General features: G+C 34.0%; 1 protein-coding gene across 3 annotated transcripts in view; it reads left to right on the forward strand.

The window, feature by feature from the left end:
- TRPM7 (transient receptor potential cation channel subfamily M member 7) overlaps positions 1 to 20,639 on the forward strand; it is a 119,825-nt gene that overhangs the window by 94,642 nt on the left and 4,544 nt on the right. For 2 of the 3 annotated variants that reach the window (XM_055319774.1, XM_055319775.1), the window contains exons 29-38: positions 2,137 to 2,207; positions 4,667 to 4,701; positions 6,802 to 6,827; positions 9,262 to 9,312; positions 9,408 to 9,473; positions 10,100 to 10,383; positions 10,528 to 10,610; positions 10,799 to 11,004; positions 14,798 to 14,849; positions 14,952 to 15,058. In XM_055319774.1, the coding sequence (XP_055175749.1) occupies positions 2,137 to 2,207; positions 4,667 to 4,701; positions 6,802 to 6,827; positions 9,262 to 9,312; positions 9,408 to 9,473; positions 10,100 to 10,383; positions 10,528 to 10,610; positions 10,799 to 11,004; positions 14,798 to 14,849; positions 14,952 to 15,058 (981 nt within the window). The remainder of the gene's footprint in view (positions 1 to 2,136; positions 2,208 to 4,666; positions 4,702 to 6,801; positions 6,828 to 9,261; positions 9,313 to 9,407; positions 9,474 to 10,099; positions 10,384 to 10,527; positions 10,611 to 10,798; positions 11,005 to 14,797; positions 14,850 to 14,951; positions 15,059 to 20,639) is intronic. The other variant, XM_055319776.1, reaches the window with a different exon arrangement.

Genomic DNA, 20,639 nt, shown 5'->3' on the forward strand with positions numbered 1-20,639 from the left:
GTCTCTCTCTCTGTGTCTCTAATAAATAATAAAATCTTAAAAAAAAAAAAAGCTAATACTTTTATTTGGCTCAGAATTAAAATACAAACACACACAAGTACTTTGAAAATAAGTCTTTCTCATTCCAACCTAACATGTAACCACTTATTTTTATTTATTCTCTAGAGTTCCACACAGATCCTATAAGACAGTAGTCTTCTTCCTCTCATTTTTACACAGAAAGAAATACACCATACACCTACACCTTTAATTTTTCACTAGAGAATTAAATGGCCTGGGGATGTTTCCATATCACACTTTTTTTATGAGTCAAAAGTTATATATGCATATAAATTTAAATTTATTATTCAGCTTTTCACTAATGTGCATTTAACGTTTATAGCGTTCCTTAAGAAAAACATCACTACCATGTCCGGCTCACCATCATTTCCCCTTTCATTCTCTTCTGGTATACAGCAATATCAAGTTGGAAGTATTCCAGGAGTGCAAGTTGGTTTAACACTAACATCAAAAATATAATTGATGAGGGGCACCTGACTGGCTAAGTCAGTACAGCATGCAACTCTTGATCTTGGGGTTGTGAGTTCAAGGCCCATGTTGAGCGTAGAGCTTACTTAAAGAAGAAATTATATATGTGTGTGTGTGTGTGTGTGTGTGTGTGTGTGTGTGTGTGTGTCTGTATAATTGATGTACGATAGTAAGAGGAGAAGAATCATTTGATCATCTCAGTAGCTGTAGAAAAGGCATTTGATGACATTCTGCATCCATTCATGATTAAAACTCCTAGCAAAGTTAGAATGGAGTTTCCTTAATCTGAATAAGGGATATTGACAGAAAGTTACCACAGATACTATATTTCATAATGATCTCTTGAAAACCACATGGGGATCCAAGGCAGGGATTCTGGCTGTTACTATTTCTGTTTAACATTCTTGCTGGAGAAATAAAGTAAGACAAAGAATGGTGGAAGGGTTTGGAGGGAAGAAATAAAATTCATTTTCAGTAACATGGATGTTCTTTCTGCAGTTAGTATGCTTCTTAATTTTGCATCCTCATATTTCAGCTTTAGACCATAACTTTTGACCTCCCCTTAAAGAAGGCAAGAATTGAACTCTTCCCCTCCCCCGGTTCCCAAATGCACGCGCACGCGCACATACACACACATTTACTCTTTTCCACCAATATAATTATATTGTAATTTTGGTTAGATCAGTACTAGATTCTCTGCTATTGACTACATTTCTTCAAGATTCTCAGATACATAATGCATTTTATCAGTTTCATTATCTTGAAAAAATTTTGTCCAGACTCTTCTAATGTATTTCAATCTTGTCTTTTTTGCCCTCTACATTCGGAATACAAATTTTGTTCTAAGATTCCCCATCACTATTCATTCTGAGGTTTTTCTTCATTATGTCATAAAGTTGTAAATTCTAAGTTACTTTAGAATTTAACATCCTGACTTTTTAAAATAGGCTTAATTCTTAAGCTTAGGATAAAGAAAAACAAGATATGATAAAGATATGGCATCTTAAATAATGGGAGGAGAGATTAACTTTTTTTTCTATTACTATAAGATGACGTATGTTTAAGATCATGAATTACAATGTTGTAATGGCAAGAGATTGAAATCCTACCAAATGTCCATCAGTACGAGTTTGGTTATTATTCTGTACAATTATTGTACACCCATAGTATGAAGTTCAATGTAACCTCAAAATAGAGAAAGTCCTTGTGTACTGATTATGGAAAGATCGCCAAGCTTAAAGTTAAAAAACCAACAATAAAACCACCCAAAATATGTATTATTATCCTACTATTTATTTATGGCTTTAAAAAATGATAGGTGTACACACAAAAAAAATAAATGGTAGGATACATAAGAAATTTGGAAATAGGAAGAGTAAGACTTTTTCCGTTATAGTCTTTTATTTCTTAGTGCCTTTTTAGAAAAGTAAATTGAATAATTTTGATGCCCTGTCAAGAGATCTGTGGGCATGTAGCTCAATCTTCAGCAGTGTTGAGGAGGGGATAAATTATCTTATGAAGGTTACACTGTATGTAAAAACAATTTGTGTTTTGTTGATATAAAAAAACTTTCAATTGTATAACTTACGTTTTAAAATTTTCTTTAAGTAGAAAATAGCAGTAGAAGGCCATCTACAGAAGAAACTCATGAAGTAGATTCCAAAGCAGCTTTACTACCGGTTTGTACATTTCAATTAAACAAATGCATATTTTAATATGTATATTTATTTAAAAAGAGCTAAAAGATGGTGATATGTTATTTGAGGTTATACTTATCTTTCAAAAAAATTTTACCTTAGAAAACTAACATTAGTACGTGGTGGCAATTATTCTTAGTAGAGTTTCTTCCTGTAGTCTGAATAGTTAGGGGTTTATTTTTACTTATTTGTGTATTTAGATATATAGATATATAAAATTATCTTTATAATTTTATGTTTTTCATCATGATAAATGTAGTCTTTAATCCCCACCTCCTATTTATCCTATCCTCTCTCCCACCTTCCCTCTTCCCAGATCCATAGTTTTTTCTTTAAAAGTCTTGGTTTATCTGTTTTTTATTTCTCCCCCCCCCCCTTTGCTTGTTTGTTTTGTTTCTTAAATTCCACATTTGAGCAATCGTATGATATATGTCTTTCTCTAACTTATTTCATTTAGTATTCTCCAGTTCTATCCATGTTGTTGCAAATGGGAAGGTTTATTCTTTTTATGGCTGAATAATATTCCAGTGTATATATACCATATGTTCTTTATCCATTCATCTATCACTGGACACTGGGAAACTTCCATCATTTGGGTATTATAAATAATGCTGCAATAAACATAGAAGTGCATGTATTCCTTTAAATTAATGTTTTTGTATTTTTGGCTAAATACCCAGTAGTGCAATTACTACATCATAAGATAGTTCTGTTTTTAACTTTCTGGGGAGCCTTCATACTGTCTTCCACAGTGGCTGTCAGTTTGCCTTCCCACCAGCAGTGCAAAAGAATTCTTTTTTTCCCCCACATCCTTGCTGACATTTGTTGTTTCTTAAATGTTTTTGATTTTGGCCTTGCTGACAGATGTGATAATCTCATTGTAGTTTTGATTTGCATTTCCCTCATGATAAGTAGTGTCGAGCATCTTTTCATGTGTCTGTTGGCCATCTCTGTGTCTTTGGAGAAATGTCTGTTCAGGTGTTCTGCCCATTTTTTGTTGGATTATTTGTTTAGGAGGTATTAAATTATATCAGTTCTTTATATATTTTGGATACTAACCCTTTATCAGATATGTCATTTGCAAATATATTCTCCCATTCCATAGATTGCCTTTTAGTTTTGTTGATTGTTCCTTTACTATCAGAAACTTTTTCATGTAATCCCCATAGTTTATTTTTGCTTTTATTTCCCTTGCCTTTATTTTTGCTTTTATTTCCCTTGCCTCCGGAGAGATAGCTAGAAAAAAATATTGCTATGGCCAGTTTAAGAGAGATTACTGTCTATGCAATAGTTTAGGAAATTTTAAAGAAAAATTTATACAAAAGAAAAACAGTAATCTGTTTGTAGTGAAACTGTATGAAGTCATTCCCAGCCAATTTAGGTAGTATTTGATTTTACAAACACTTTAAAAGCATACTCTGGCAAGCCAAACAAATAGCTTGGGAAAAAGAAAAACTGTTCCTTTATATGAGTCAGGTATAGAAATCACTACTCATAATTATCCTGGATTATCAGGAACATATTAACTTACATTCTGCTATAAGGAGGTTGTATTATTGAAAATCATGTTATTAAAAAAATTAATTCAATGAGAAGAGAGGGTTAGTTAACACAGTTTCATAGTAACAGTTCCTTCTTTCTGGAAGACCTATCCTGAACCTAAGCAGCAGAATTTTGCCACAAATTAAGTTCTATTGAAGATGACCTGACAATGCCAAATTATAAAACTTTTGGGTTTCAAGTTACATAAACAGCATTAAACCTCTAATAACTTAAGATAGTAGAATTATTGGTTACAGATCTAAAACAAGTATGATTATTAAAGTGATTAAAACAAATTTATAAAAAGAAAAGACGCTATTCAAAAAGTCCTGAAAATTAGGGGAAAAAAATCTAAAATAAAAAATAACTCATTGGAAGTTAATGACAACATAGATCAGGCATAGCTAAACAGAGAATTACTAAATTGGATCAGAATGTAATCATACAGTTAAAATTAGATGAAAAAACTGCAGAGTAAAAACAATACACACATACAGAAAAAGACTTTAATGAAATATGTCTAAATGTTTTTGGTGATTTGTTTACAGTGTGCATGATTTTAACTTTACTCTTTATACTTTGTTGTGTTTTTCTTTTGTGGGCACATAGTATTTAAGAGTATAAAGTTGTCATCAGAAAAAAGCAACTAGCCAGACTATAATTATATTGTAGGAAATAACAATCACAAAATTATTCTATATTGTGGAGTGGTCTTAAGATAATTATATCCATTTATTATTTTATTAGTTCAGGTGTATGAAACAAGGACTTCACATTAATTTTTCAGTCCTTCATTCTTAAAACCTACTATAGGAAACAAAACAGGTTTAAACAGTTATACTTCATCTAGAGAGATTTTTTTTCTTTAACTTTACGTTTGTGTTTGTTTTTGACTAAAGGATTGGTTACAAGATAGACCATCAAACAGAGAAATGTAAGTAAGTCTTTTCTTATCATTAACCTAAAAAGTATCATAGTTATTTGATGTCCTTTTTTTTTCTTTGTACCATTTCTTAAATACTCCTTTATAGATGGATGATAATTATTTATTTAAGTGGCTCTTGTCTTTACATAGACGAGATTGGGGGCACTCATTTATTATGAATTAATATATACATTTAAAATTATAATTCTTTATTAGTTACATTGTTAGAGCCATACTATAATTACTACTCTACTAAAATCTTCCTTATAATATGATTTTATTTAGTCCTGTTTCCAACTTGCTGTTGAATAAATTTATTCAGAGATCTAGTTTGACAATTTAGCTTTGCACTTAGCTAACTTCTATGCCCATCATTGTAATCAGCAAGCCTTACCCCTGCTTTTGGAAAGGTAATTAGAGCAGTTATTACACAGTATACATTAAAAAGTTTGCATTCAGGGAGATCCACTACAAAGCTGATACAGTAATCCAGAACCAAATGTGGAAACAAAAGGCAATCTGACAGGTAATCATCCCTAGAAAGTAAAAAATTTTAGTACAGATTAAACATAAAGAAGAATCAAAGATAATCTATGTGATTCCAGCCTGAGAATTAGTTTTTTTAGGATTCTAAAGAACATTAAAAAAAAAAAGTCCTTGTTTTAATGCCTATTTGATACTGGAAGCATAATAGAGTTACTTTGAGATATGGACTACTTGAGAAGGAAATTATTAGATATTCCACAGTGTTCCCCATTTCCTTTGTGTACCAGAAATATATGTGAATATAGAGAGAAGAAAATAAACCAAGTGCCACATGGACATCCAATATTCAAGTTCTTTGGATATTATGGGCCTGTATGGCATTTGGAAGACCAATCTGTAGTCAGATCTCTTCAGAGTATACTATCTTTTATAACCAAAATCATACGATGTAAATACAGAATAGGTACTTGAAGTTGATGTTAACTCAGCTAGCAAGAGAACCTTATCTCACACAATGTTGTGCCATAGAAATACCCAAAGAGGTGGAGTTGGTTAGTACTTTTTAGATGCTAAGAGTAGTTTATCAGCAGCAAGGAGATGAGGCTAGGGTGAAAATACTTCCTATAATAAAATATTTATATTAAGGTGAAAGTCAGTAGGAAATAACAGTATCAGATCAAAGTAAGAGCTAGAAAGAGACTGTAAAAGTTCTTCACTTCAGAGGTCCTTTCTGAATCTGGTCTTTTTTAGTCCTGATCAAGGCCCCATAGCTGTAGGATGAGAGAGCTAAGCTTCTAACCCATTTTACTTGATTCTTACTGCATTTTCCTTTCTACTATACCTGTCTAATTTGCACTGGAATCTATGGGATTAATAAAACCTCCTCTTGGTACCAATATATGTTGTTACAAATAAATATATTCAACATTGGAAATTTTTTTTCAACATTATAAATTGAGTTTTGCCAAATGATGTCTATTTGCCTTTCTCTCCATTCTTTGCCCGCAATTCTGTATTTTCAGAAATCTGCAAAGTCATTTCAAGGCATTCTTAATATAGTATAGAATTTATCTCCATGAATAGAGAAGTCATAGAATATTTTACTCTATTAGTACTAGAACCTTCAATTTGGCAGCAAACTACTAACATTTAGGTATAAATTGGAGGTACAGGGGATCCCTGGGTGGCTCAGCGGTTTAGCACCTGCCTTTGGCCCAGGGCGTGATCTTGAAGTCCTGGGATCCAGTCCCACATCAGACTCCCTGCATGGAGTCTGCTTCTTCCTCTACCTGTGTCTCTGTGTCTCTCTCTCTCTCTCTCTCTCTCTCTCTCTGTCTGTCTCTCTGTCTCTCATGAATAAATAAAATCTTAAAAAAATAAAATAAAAGAAATTGAAGGTACAAAGTGTTAATAAAATGTATGTATGTTGACATATTTATATCCATGTGTGAATTTGACATTGGCTTAAGGGAAATGGCATATATTCAAACGAAAGTGAGTCTGGATCTCAGAATTACTTAAATAGTATTATATTAAATAATCATAATAACTTTACAAATAAGAAATTGTATGGTAACCAAAACAAAGATTGCATCACAACTCATATTTTTTGGTTTTCTTTAGGCCATCTGAAGAAGGAACACTGAATGGTGAGTCCATATGGTAGATTTAATGTGAAAAAATGAGGATCATCTGTGATCTGTTAACAGCAAATAACACATTATTCTAGCTAGGAAACTTTAGACTTCATGTTTGAAAGCCAATGTGATAAAAATTTCTTCCCTCAGCTAGTTTCTCTTCAGAATAACAGCTTCACAAATATATGAACTCACCATATAATATCTTTACTGTCACCCCACCTCCCTTTATCTCTATGACCTAGCCTGCTCTTTTCCCTTGTAGTCCCTGTTTTAGTTAATGATACTCTTTCAGTCAGTGAGGTCAAACCTGAGGAATTAATTACTCTTGACCCCCTTGACCTTGCACTCACAAAGTCCTTTTGTATTTACTTCTTAAATATCTCTAGAACCCACTTTCCACTTTACATCCTGCTCCTGCTTTCAGTTCACCCCTTCATTTTTTAAACCTTTTGTTGAAGTATATAACATGCACGGGTACTCTAAGTATACCCATGTAATCAGCACCCACATTACAAAACAATATCGCCAATACCCCAGCTCCTCATGTTTATGGAATCATAAAGTACATACTTTTGTGTCTGGCTTTTTCCTCCTTACATATGTTTATGAGATTCATGTGTCTAGTGGTAGTTCGTGCATTCTCATTACTATACAGTATTTCCTTCTGTGAATATATTGAGTTTATCCATTCTATTATTTGATGGGCATTTCATAGTTCCACTGTATGATTACTGTGAATAGTGCTGTTGATGAGTATTCTTGTTCCTGTTGTTTGGTAAATATTTGTATTTATTTTTTATTGGTCTTGTACTCCTAGGTGATAAGGTATATATATATATACATATATATATATATATATATATGTATATATATATATACATATATATATACATATATATATATACATATATATATATGTTCGCATTTAGTATTTTACTGCCATCTGGGTTTTTAGGGTTATGCCACTTAGGCTCCCTTTCAGTCTGTCTTCTCTTCTGCCACTACACTTATCATCTTCTGCTTTTCATTTTCCCCACTGTCATTGGCTAAAATCCAGTATCGTTTCTTAGCATGGCATATTTGGTTCCTAACAATTTGGTGTAGCTTTACCTCCTATAGGCATGCCTGTACTCTTGTTTATTAGTTTGCAGTCTTGGTTATATATTCCAAGTATTTGTGGAGAATCACTTTATGCTGACATATCGACAGAATTAGAATATTTTGGAGTGAGGTCTGGGTAGGTGCACATTGAAAAAACCTCTCAGGGGATCCCTGGGTGGCACAGCGGTTTGGCGCCTGCCTTTGGCCCAGGGTGCGATCCTGGAGACCCGGGATCGAATCCCACATCAGGCTCCCGGTGCATGGAGCCTGCTTCTCCCTCTGCCTATGTCTCTGCCTCTCTCTCTCTCTCTCTCTCTCTCTCTGTGTGACTATCATAAATTAAAAAAAAAAAATTTAAAAAAAGAAAAAACCTCTCAGGTGATGCTGATTTGTATTTATTATATGTTTATATATTACATACTAATATTAATAACAATACATTTATATATTATATAACAAAATATTATATAATGTATCAAGGGGTGCTGATTTGTATTTATTATATGTTTATATATTATATCATATACAATATATTTATTTAAAATTAGTATTGAAAACTGCTATTCTATTCATGCTGAACCACTTGCAGTTTCTCAGGCACAGCATGCACTTTAATAATCCCATGCCTTTGCAAATGTTGCCCTGACCACATAACTACCTTCAAAACTACTATCTTTTCTTTCTTTTCTGAGACATCCTTCAATGTTTCTTCAAGCAGGAGGCATTTGGTATCCCTCCTGTATAGTCCTATGATGTATATACATCATATATATATGTAGTCTTATTATATACATAAATGTATATATAATGTGTATGTTTTTTATTTACTACACATTAAAACTGTTGACTGATTGCCTTCTCCTGCAAGACAATATGTTCTTTTTCATTTATATTCTATAAACTTAACACATAGCTTCTTCTTACTACAATTAAAAAGTAAAGTCCTCAATACATTTAGATATGGAGCAGGGGCTCTTTGGGGTATGTTTCACATTCCAGAGTTCATCTTCCTATGGTCAGCTCACTAAAATGGTTACTTGGCCACAGGCCCCACCTCCTGAAAGTTGAAAACTAAAAGATATTTTTTCTTTTGAATAAGGCATATGGGAAGAATACAGTTTATGACAGAGTGTCAAACATCATGTACTTTTTCCCTTTTGGGTATCTGAGTGCACAGTTAGGACTGATCTGGCATAATGAAAAAGTACAGCAAGCACATGATGAATATATTTTATTGTATTTTTCTATATTGGTGAAGAGAGCTTGCAAGAAGGAACTTAGGATGAAATTTATGCTACGTTAGTACTTTTAAAAGGGTTTCATTTATTTATTTGCATTTTAGGTCTTGCTTCTCCGTTTAAACCAGTTATGGATACAAATTACTATTACTCAGGTAAGTACTGTTAACAACAAAACATTAACAATATTTTGAAAAAGAATATTTTGAGCTTTTAGGGATTTCATTATTTTTCTCTCATTTTTGTGCAGCTGTGGAAAGAAATAATTTGATGAGATTATCCCAGAGCATTCCATTTACACCTGTGCCTCCAAGAGGTAAATCCAAAAAGTAAATGAAGGGGGAAATAAATTTTTTTGTTAATAATAAATTAATAATTTTTATTTTTTATAACTTTTTATTGATTTTAGCTTTTATATAGGACATGGGTGATTTTAGCTATTGTATAGAACATGGCTGGTGACAGAAAGAAGGGTCTCATTAAGAAGTGTCCATTTTATGTAAATTTTAATTAGCAAGAGTCGGGTATGGTTTAAATAGAAGAAAGAATAATCAGAAGTATTAGATATCTCTATTTCTAGCGTATCCGGAAGTAATGGTGTATTTCTCATTGAAAAAGGGTCTGAAACCATTGTCTAGTAAAGAAACCATAGATAAATTGACATTATAGGATTTTTGGAATGGTTGTTTTCTTAAAGTTTTTCTTGAAGATGTTCATAATTTCAAAAATGCTTATCATTACTAAATGTACATGAATTTAGAGATATTAGTAGATTCTAGATTCATGAACATTTGTTGCCCTTAAACTTCCTTTATAAAATTACAACTTTGTCCAATTCATTTCCTATTTCTTATTTAACAAAATATTCTTGCCAATTTTTATTCTCTTTGTCATTTTAAAGAGTCATAATTTGACCTCAGAATGTGTTCATTCATCTTGCAGGTGAGCCTGTCACAGTGTATCGTTTGGAAGAGAGTTCACCCAGTATACTGAATAACAGCATGTCTTCTTGGTCACAGCTTGGCCTCTGTGCCAAAATAGAGTTTTTAAGTAAAGAGGAGATGGGAGGCGGTTTACGGAGAGCTGTCAAAGTACAGTGTACCTGGTCAGAACATGATATCCTCAAATCAGGCCATCTTTATATTATCAAATCTTTTCTTCCTGAGGTGGTTAACACATGGTCAAGTATTTATAAAGAAGATACAGTTCTGCATCTGTGTCTCAGAGTAAGTGCTAGTGAATGTGTAACAGTGGAGCATTATTTAAGGTTCATGTTTTCACTTCTAAAGTATGTTAAACCAAATAAGATTTTAGTTTCAGTTTTCAACAGGGTTTTTTTTTTGTATATGTGTATTTTTGTTGCTCTATAGGAAATTCAACAACAGAGAGCAGCACAGAAGCTCACATTTGCTTTCAACCAAATGAAACCCAAATCCATACCATATTCTCCAAGGTAAATCTTGAAATTTTTCTTGAGATCTTTGGTTTTATATGGATGGCATCCTCTTTTGACTTTTATAATAATAAAAGTCATTTTATTTATTATTTATTTATTATTTATTATTTATTTACCCATTTTAAAGCTCAATTAGAATTTTATTAACAAAACTGCTAGTAATGTCTGTAACTGTTTTTCATAAGGTTCCTTGAAGTTTTCCTGCTGTATTGCCATTCAGCAGGACAGTGGTTTGCTGTGGAAGAATGTATGACTGGAGAATTTAGAAAATACAACAATAATAATGGTGATGAGATTATTCCAACTAATACACTGGAAGAGATCATGCTAGCCTTTAGCCACTGGACTTATGAATATACAAGAGGGGAGTTATTGGTACTTGATTTACAAGGTAAGTTTATTAAAGTTTTGCTACGGTGTAATTGTACAGTAGATTCTCACCTATTCATATGTTATGAGCGATATACCGAAATCCATTAATTTACACATAGGTAAAACCATGGGTCAGGGGACACCTGGGTGGCTCAGTGGTTGAGTGTCGAGTGTCTGTCTTTGGCTCGGGTCATGATCCTGGGGTCCTGGGATCGCATCGGGCTCCCCACAGGGAGCTTGCTTCTCCCTCTGCCTATATTTCTGCCTCTGTCTCTGTGCCTCTCACAAATAAATAAATAAAAATCTTAAAACAATAACAAAAAAACAACTGTGGGTCAGTAGAAGCTATTAAAAAAGCAAGTCAATAACCATTAGCATATAGCCATCAGGGTCCTCCCTGAATGGTGGGATCTTGCTATCTTAATTATTGTTTGGATAATACATATTTTGATAAAAATACATGCAATCCACTATTTTATTTATTTTTAAAAGATTTTATTCACTTGTTCATGAGAGACACAGGGAGAGAGAGAGACAGAGACACAGGCAAAGGGAGAAGCAGGCTCCACGCAGGGAGCCCGATGTGGGATTCGATTCCGGGACCCCAGGATTACACCCTGCGCCAAAAACAGGTGCTAAACTGCTGAGCCACCTGGGGATCCCCCCCACTATTCTACTTTTAGATGTGTATGTAGCCTCAGTCCTTTAGAATTATTAAGACTGTTTCTTTGTAACAGTAACAGGTATTTTGTTATTCCTGGTGTTTATATTATCTACTATTGTGAACTAAACTACTTAAACATTTAATGGATTAAAACAACCATTTTATTTGCTTACAGTTCTTTGGTTTCAGGAATTTGAAATGGGCATAGTGGGGATGGCTTATTTCTGCTATCTCCTCAGAGGGTTTGAATGGCTGGAGAGTAAGTATGGACAGCTTACTGGAGTCAGATGTCTGAGGTTGCTGTTCTCTGACATCTGAATCCCTCAGTTCTCCGCCATGCGACCTTTCCAACGGCTGATTAACGGGACTTTCTCCTAGCATGGTAGTTTTGGATAGTTAGACTTTACATAGCAGCTAGCTTCCTACAGAGAGAAAGCAGAAACTCTGAGGACTAAGTCCAGAACTAGCTCAGATCTCTTCCTCCATATTTTACTGGTAAAGACAGATAATAAGGACAGCCCAGATTCAAGAGGTGGAAATGGATTCCAGCACTTCTTGAGTAGAGTAGCACGTATATACAAGGAAGGAAAAACTGATCATAACCATTTTTGTAGACAAACTCTCATACATAGAAAAAGAAAGTTGTGGCTTGGAGAGGGCAAATTTGCTCAGAGTAATGTCTGAAGCTTCACAATAGGGTCAAAGGAAAATAAAACTGAGCAAGTTGCCAACTCTGCCTGAGTTGTACTTTCACATTATAGCTTCCATAATTTTTTTTCCTGAAGAGCAGCCTTAATTTCAAATGTTAACACAGACCAGATTTCAAAATCACATAAAGAAAATTTTTTAGAATGTTTATCACTTGATAAATTTTTTTGTTATATACAGTCACAAATATAAAGGGTTGTGCTGAAAAGTAAATGGCATTGATTCAAGCTCAAGAAAGAAAATCTCTGTAAAAATAACTATCCTTTTTTCAGTAGTTCATCATTTTACATAAATGATTTAGTAGTATATATAGTGACACCGATGTAAAATGTTAGACAAGTCAATCCAATTAAGTAAAAAGGATCTTAAAGCTTATTCCTTTTTTTTTTTAAGATTTTATTTATTCATGATGGACAGAGAGAGAGAGAGAGAGAGGCAGAGACACAGGCAGAGGGAGAAGCAGGCTCCATGCAGGGAGCCCGACGTGGGACTCGATCCTGGGTCTCCAGGATTGTGCCCTGGACCAAAGGCAGGCGCTAAACTACTGAGCCACCCAGGGCTCCCCTTAAAGTTTATTCCTAAATAAGCATCCTTTAATTATCTTCAAACATGCATAGGAGATAAAGCCAAACAGATTTTGTCTGAACTATTAATTTAAAAGATGGGAGTTAGTGTGCCTGGCTGACTCCTTTGGTATGGCTTGTGACCTTTTTTATTTTTTAAGATTTTATTTATTTATTTGAGAAAGAGTGAATGAGAGAGCTCATGGGTGAGGAGGAGCAGAGGGAGCACGAGAAGCAGGCTTCCCACTGAGCAGGGAGCCTGACCAGAGACTTGGATCCAAGACCCCAAGATCATGACCAAAGGCAGATACATACTTAACCGACTGAGCCACCCAGGCCCCCCAGGGCTTATGACTTGATCTCAGTCAAGTCCCATGTGAGAGTAGAGCTTACTTAAAACAAATAAATAAAAATAAAAGATGGGAGTTATTTTCACTAAGGAAAGTAGTGCCGTTCTTTATATCATTAATATGTTCCTGAAGCCATTTTTCATAGGAATATTTGACACAATTACTGCAAACAAGTTAAACAATATAGAAATATATAAAGAACGGTTTTCCCATCTTTACTATTTCTCTACTTTTATGAAGACAAATACACAAATGGAGGCTTTTTTTTACCTTTTAAATTTTTTTTTTAATTTTTTAAAGAGGGAGTAGAGCAGGAGAGAGATCTTTAGCAGGGCCCATGCCCAGTGTGGAGCCCAAGTTGGGGCTCCATCTCACAGCCCTAGGATCATGACCTGAGCCAAAATCAAGAGTCAAGACACTTAACCCACTGAGCAACTCAGGTGCCCCCTTTTTTCTTATTTTTGATTATTTTGTTTTATGTTGTGATTTTCCTCTACTGGGATGATGCCGTGTGTGTGTATGTGTGTGTATTTCACTCGTTCTTTTTCCAGCTATGTCATGGGCATCTTTTGGGTCGTTACTGATAAATCTAAGTTACTCCTTTTAATATTTGCATAATATAATATGGAGGAGTGACATAATTTAGTCTTTTTTTTTCTTTTTTGCTACTATAAACAATGCTGCAACAAACATACTCATGTATTGCTACTTTTATGTCCATATTCCTGAATTGGCTTAAGTTAGAAATGGGTACAGTTTTAATAGCTACTGCTGGGTTCCTTTTCCAAAAGGTTATAGGAATTCATACTTAGCACTGTTTGTGAATGCCCATTTCTCCACAGACTCTCCAGTGTCGAATAATCTTGTTTTAAAGAAATGATTGATTTATTTATTTTAGAGAGAGAGAGTCAAGCAGACTACAAGAGGATATATTCATATGTTAGTGTAGCAGTTTTAAAAAACCAAAAACACTTTTAAAATGGCCTATAAATTATGCTTTCATGTATCTAATTGTTCTTTGCTACGTTGAAAAAGGGAAAGGGAAACTGGGTGGCTCAGTTGGTTAAGCTTACGACTCTTGATTTCAGCTCAGGTCATCTTAGGGTCATGAGATCAAACCTGGCATCTGGCTCTGCGCTCAGCCTCGAGCCTGCTTAAGGATTCTGTCCCCCTCTTCTTTGCCCCTCCCCCTGCTTGCACTCGCTTGCTCTTTCTGTCTTGGTCTCAAATAAATACATAAATCTTAAAGAAAAACAGGGAGATCATGTAGATCTTTTACATACGGAGATGTTTATTTGCAACTTTGTCCCTGTTGTATCAGAAGCAGTGCCATTGGGAGCTCATCTGCCTATCTACGAACTTTGGCAATTTCATAGTCATTATAAAATATCAAGAGAAAAAAATACCCTCTTGAATAATGCTATATAATTAATAACACTATAAAATCTCTCATGATTTTTTTATTACTCAAGTGTCAGTGTCTACATCAATCATACAAATTGTCTTTTTTTATATATACATATAAAGGTGTGGGTGAAAATTTGACTGACCCATCTGTGATAAAGGCAGAAGAAAAGAGGTAATAAGTTTTAATAATTTCATTAAAATATTTTTATAATTTCAAATTCTACATTTCTATTTGCATAAATTGCCTTTTTTTTTTTTAAACTACCAATTCCAGATCCTGTGATATGGTTTTTGGCCCAGCAAATCTAGGTGAAGATGCAATAAAAAACTTCAGAGCAAAACATCACTGTAATTCTTGTTGTAGAAAGCTTAAACTTCCAGGTAAACATTTTCTTAAATAGTATAATGTATAAAATGTTAGCAAATTTGGTTACTACAATACTTTATTAGGCCAAAGATACAAATACACATAATTTAATAAGTGGATCTACGCTTTCTTTAATTGCTTATAAAAATACAAAATTGTTAATTTAATACATATTTATTATGTGTCTTTTGGATGCCAAGAATTGTACTAGGTGTTGACAATACATTAGTGAACCAGACAGATGTGATCTCTGCCCTCAATGGAATTTAGTCAAATTTGAATACAACAGGATTAATAGGGAGTTATAGGACTGTCATAAATGTCAAGTAGAAGAAATACAAAAGGTAAAGCAAATGCTACCTGGGGAACTAACAGATTGCCTGAAATTGAGGGTTAAATAGACTTTCAAGTTAGCCTGGCAGAACTGGGGAAAGAGTATTCCATGAAGTAGGGAACAGGAACCACAGATAAATTCTTTCAGAATTGTAATTTCATTTTTATATTTAAAGAAATAAAATTATGATGAATCTTAAGTTATAGCACAGACCAGTGGTTCTCACCCTTTGGTATGCATCAGCATCTCCTGTGGAACTTTTTAAAGATTACAGGTTCCTGGGATTCACACTCGAGCTGGGTTTTTTGAAGTTCTGTCATTATGACCAGTAATGTAATAGTTAAGAGCTTAGAGTTGGGAGCCAGACTGCATACTCCAGAAAATCCCTGTTTTATAGAGGTATAGTTTTGTTTGTTTGTTTGAAGATTAAATGAGTTGGTATTTATGAAGTACTTAGAACAGTGCCAAGCACATAGTAAGCATGTGAATAATGTTTTTTAACTTTTTAATTGTTCATTGTTAGTGTACAGAATATCATTAATGTTTGTGTTTGGTTTTTTTTGTTTATTTATTTTTTTTTGTTTATTGACCTTGTGTTCTATAACCTTTTAGACTCAATTCTAAGAGTTTTGTTTTGTTTTGTAAACTCCCTGAAATTTTCTGTGTAGATAGTAGGGACAGTGGGACAGTTCTATTACTTCCTTTCCAACCTATTTACTTTTTATTTCTTTTTCTTGACTTTTTGCACTTGCAAGGAATTCCAATACAAGGTTGAATAGGAGTAGCGAAAGTAAAATCTGCTTTGTTCCTAATCTTAAAGGGAAAGTGTCAGTCCTCCACCATTAACATGATGTCAGCTTGTAAGGGTTTTGTAGATGCATTTTATTAAGTTGAGAAAATTTTCTTCTACTTGTTTCCTGAAAATTCTTACCCTGAATGGGTGTTTAATTTTGTCAAAATTTTTTAGCATCTATTTATATGGTTATTTGTTTTTTCTTCTTTAATAGGTTAATGGTACATTGTATTACATTGATTTTTGAAATGTTGAACCAGTCATACATTCAGGACAAACTACTTTGTCATAATACTATCTTTTTTAATATAGTTGCTCATATTTTGTTGAGGCTTTTTTTTTTGTGTGTGTGTGTGTGTGTTGAGGCTTTTTATGTCTGTGTTCATGAATAACATTTGTCTACATTTGTTTTTCCTTGTACCATTTTTCCCTTCTTTTGGTATGAGGATAATAAAGACCTTAAAAAGAAGTTAGAAGTGTTCGTACCTCTTCTGTTTTGGGGAATAGATTATATAGAATTAATGCTCTCCTTGTTTTAAATGTTTGATAGAATTGTCTAATGAAACATCTCAGTCTAAAGTTCTTTGTGAAATGGTTTTAAATAAGTTTAATTTTTTTTAATAGAGGACTATTGGTTATCCATTTTTTTTAGTAAGTTTTTAGTAGTTTGTGTCTTTGAAAGGAATTGGTTTGTTTTATTTAAATTGTCAAATTTATGAACATAGAATTATTTATATACTAATCTTTTTTAATGTTTGGGTTCTGATGAATCTTCTCTTATTATAGTAATTTGTCTTTTTTGTTTCTTGGTCATTCTGGCTACAGTATGTAAATGTTTTTGTTTTTAAGATTTTTTTTTTATTTTATTTATTCATGAGAGAGACAGAGAGAGGCAGAGACATAGGCAGAGGGAGAAGCAGGCTCCCTGGGGGGATACCTGGTGTGGGACTCAATCGCAGGACCCCGGGATCATGACCTGAACCAAAAGTAGAAGCTCAACCACTGAGCTACATAAGTGCCCCTACGGTGTGTCAATTTTATCGATACTTTCAAAGAACAAGCTTTTCGTTGTTTTACTCTATTTTTTCTGTCTTTCTGCTGGTTCACATCCAGTTTGTTTTTTCGTTTGTTAAGGACAAAGCTTAAGTTATTGATTTGAGACCTTTTTCTCTAACAAAACATTTACTGCTATAAATTTCTCTTTAAGCATTACATTGCATCCCATAAATTTTGATATGTTTCCTTTTGGTTTTATTTTCTTTAAAATATTTCTTCTCTTTTGAGATTTCCTCTTTGACCTAGGAATTATTTACAGCATCTTTCTTAGCACTCAGTTATGTGTAAATTTTCCAGATATCTTTCTGTTGTTGATTTTTTTCATTCCATTATAAGAGAGCATACTTTGTATGATTTCAATTTTGAAAGATTTTTCTTAACTTAAAAGGATACAGTTTGTGAATGTTGCATATGCACTTGAAGAGAATATTATAATGTTGGATGGAGTATTCTGTAAATGATAATTAAGGAAGGTTTTTAGTTTTTGGTAGTGTTATTCACTACCTTTTTATTCTTGATGGTTTTGTCTCCTTGCTCTTGTTGATTGCTTAGAAAGGAGGTCTTGAAAGTGCAGTTGTGGATTTGTCTTTGTTACCTTCAGTTCTATCAGTTTTTTCTTCATGTATTTTGAAATTTTGTTATTAGGTACATACACATTTACAGTTATTATATATTCTTGGTGAATTTATTCTTTTTATCTTTATGTAACACCATGGTAATTCTTGTTTTGAGAAATCTGCTTTGTCTAATATTAACATAGCTACTCCAGCTAATTTTTGATAAATGGTTTAATCAGATATCTTTTCCAATTTTTTTGCCTACACGTGTTATATTTATGTGGGTTCCTTTAAAAAAAATGGGTTTCTGCTGAGTGAAGTAAGTCAATCGGAGAAGGACAAACATTATATGTTCTCATTCATTTGGGGAATATAAATAATAGTGAAAGGGAATATAAGGGAAGGGAGAAGAAATGTGTGGGAAATATCAGAAAGGGAGACAGAACATAAAGACTCCTAACTCTGGGAAACGAACTAGGGGTGGTGGAAGGGAAGGAGGGCGGGGGGTGGGGGCGAATGGGTGACGGGCACTGAGGGGGGGGGGCACTTGATGGGATGAGCACTGGGTGTTACTCTGTATGTTGGTAAATTGAACACCAATAAAAAATAAATTTATTATTAAAAAAAATAAAAAATGGGTTTCTTCTATACAGCCTATAGTTGGGTTTTAGGTTTAATTAATTTTATTTTTTTAACTTAACTATTTCCATTTTTAACTGGTGTTTCAGACATTTTACATTTAATGTAATTATTTTTTTTTAAGATTTTATTTTTATTTACTTATTCATGAGAGACACAGAGAGAGAGGCAGAGACGTAGACAGAAGGAGAAGCAGGGTCCATGCAGGGAGCCCGATGCAGGACTCAATCCCTGGGACTCTGGGATCACACCTTGAGCCGATGGCAGACACTCAACCACTAAGCCACCCAGGCATCCCCAGTTAATGTAATTATTGAAGTGGTTAGATTTAGATCTTGTTTTATTGTTTTCTGATTGATAACTCTTATTTTTTGTTTGTTTTTTTATTTTGTTTATTTTTGGTTTCCAGCCCCCCTTCTGGTTTTTTTGCATTTTTTTATTATTTTTTTATTGAAATTCAATTTGCCAACATATAGTATAACACCCAGTGCTCATCCCATCAAGTGCCCCCTCAGTGCATGTCACTCAGTCACCCCATCCCCCCCGCCCACCTCCCCTTCCACTACCCCTTGTTCATTTCCCAGAGTTAGGAGTCTCATGTTTTGTCACCCTCTCTAATTTTTCCCACTCATTTTCTCTCCTTTCCCTATAATCTCTTTCACTATTTTTTATATTTCCTGTATAAGTGAAACCATAATATGATTGTCCTCCGATTGACTTACTTCACTCAGCAGAATACCCTCCAGTTCCATCCACGTTGAAGCAAATGGTGGATATTCGTCATTTCTAATGGCTGAGTAATATTCCATTGTATACATAGACCACATCTTCTTTATCCATTCATCTTTCGATGGACACCAAGGCTTCTTCTACAGTTTGGCTGTTGTGGACATTGCTGCTATCTGTTTTAGTATTCTTTTTTTTAAAGATTTTATTTATTTATTCATGAGAGACACACCCACAGAGAGAGAGAGAGAGGCAGAGACACAGGCAGAGGGAGAAGCAGGCTCCATGCTGGGAGCCCAATGTGGGACTCGATCCCGGGACTCCAGGATCATGCCCTGGGCTGGAGGCAGCACTAAACCGCTGAGCCACCCAGGCTTCCCTGTTTTAGTATTCTGTTTTGACTCTGTTTAGTTTTTTAGTGGTTGCTCTTAGTTTTTCTTATCAAGCATGTATGTGTTTTGTTTTCATGCTTGAAGGATATTTTTACTGGATCTAGAATTTTAGGTTGATACTACTTTCTTTCAGGGCTTAGAAAATGTTGTGCTGCCTGGGTGGCTCAGTGGTTGAGCGTCTGCCTTTGGTCCAGGATGTGATCCCAGGATCCAGTCCCACATCAGGTTCCCAGCAGGGAGCCTGCTTCTCCCTCTGCCTGTGTCTCTCTGCCTCTCTCTTTCTCTCTCTCATGAATAAATAAAGTCTTTAAGAAAAAAAGAAAATGTTCTGTTGTCTTTGGCCTCTGTTTCTTTTGATGAAAACTTCACTGTCATTTGAATTGTTCTTCCCCTGTATGTGATTTGTCATTATAATCTTGCTTCTTTCAAAACTTGGGTTTTTAGCAGTTCGATTCTGATATGTCTAGTTGTAGCTTTCTCTGAGTTTATCTTGGTTCAGGTTTATTTAGATTCTTGAATTTACAAATTTATGATTTTTATAAAATTTGGGGAGTTTTTAGCTGTTCTTCAAATATTTCTTCTGCATCAATCTCTTTTCATTTGTTTCTGGAGCTCCCATTATAATAAGAATATTAGACTTTCTGATATTTTCCCAGGGACTTGAGTCTCTGGGTATTTCCTTAAAATTATTTTTTTATCTGTTTAGATTGGATAATTTCTGTTGATCTATCAAGTTCACTCTTATTCTTCATTTCTTCATTATGCTTTTAAGCCCATACACTGGATTTGTTGTTTCAGTCCTATTTTTCAGTCCTGTAACTTCCTTTTGGTTCTTTTTAAACTGATTCTCTGCTTAAAACTTGTTTTTCCATTCATCTCAGGTCTGTTTGCCCTGCTTCATAGAGCGTAGTCACAGTAGCACTATAAAGTCTTTGATGATTCCATCTGAGTAATCTTGAGGTTGGCATGTTTTGTCTTTTTCTTTGAGAGTCTTTGAGACTCCAGTAATTTTAGAATGTGTCCTGGATATTTTGAATACTATGAGATTCTGGGTCTTACTAAAAATTCTCTAGAGAGTGTCAATTTTTGTTTGTGTTA

The sequence above is a fragment of the Nyctereutes procyonoides genome, unplaced genomic scaffold, assembly GCF_905146905.1.
Source record: "Nyctereutes procyonoides isolate TBG_1078 unplaced genomic scaffold, NYPRO_anot_genome, whole genome shotgun sequence".
Lineage (NCBI taxonomy): Eukaryota > Metazoa > Chordata > Mammalia > Carnivora > Canidae > Nyctereutes > Nyctereutes procyonoides.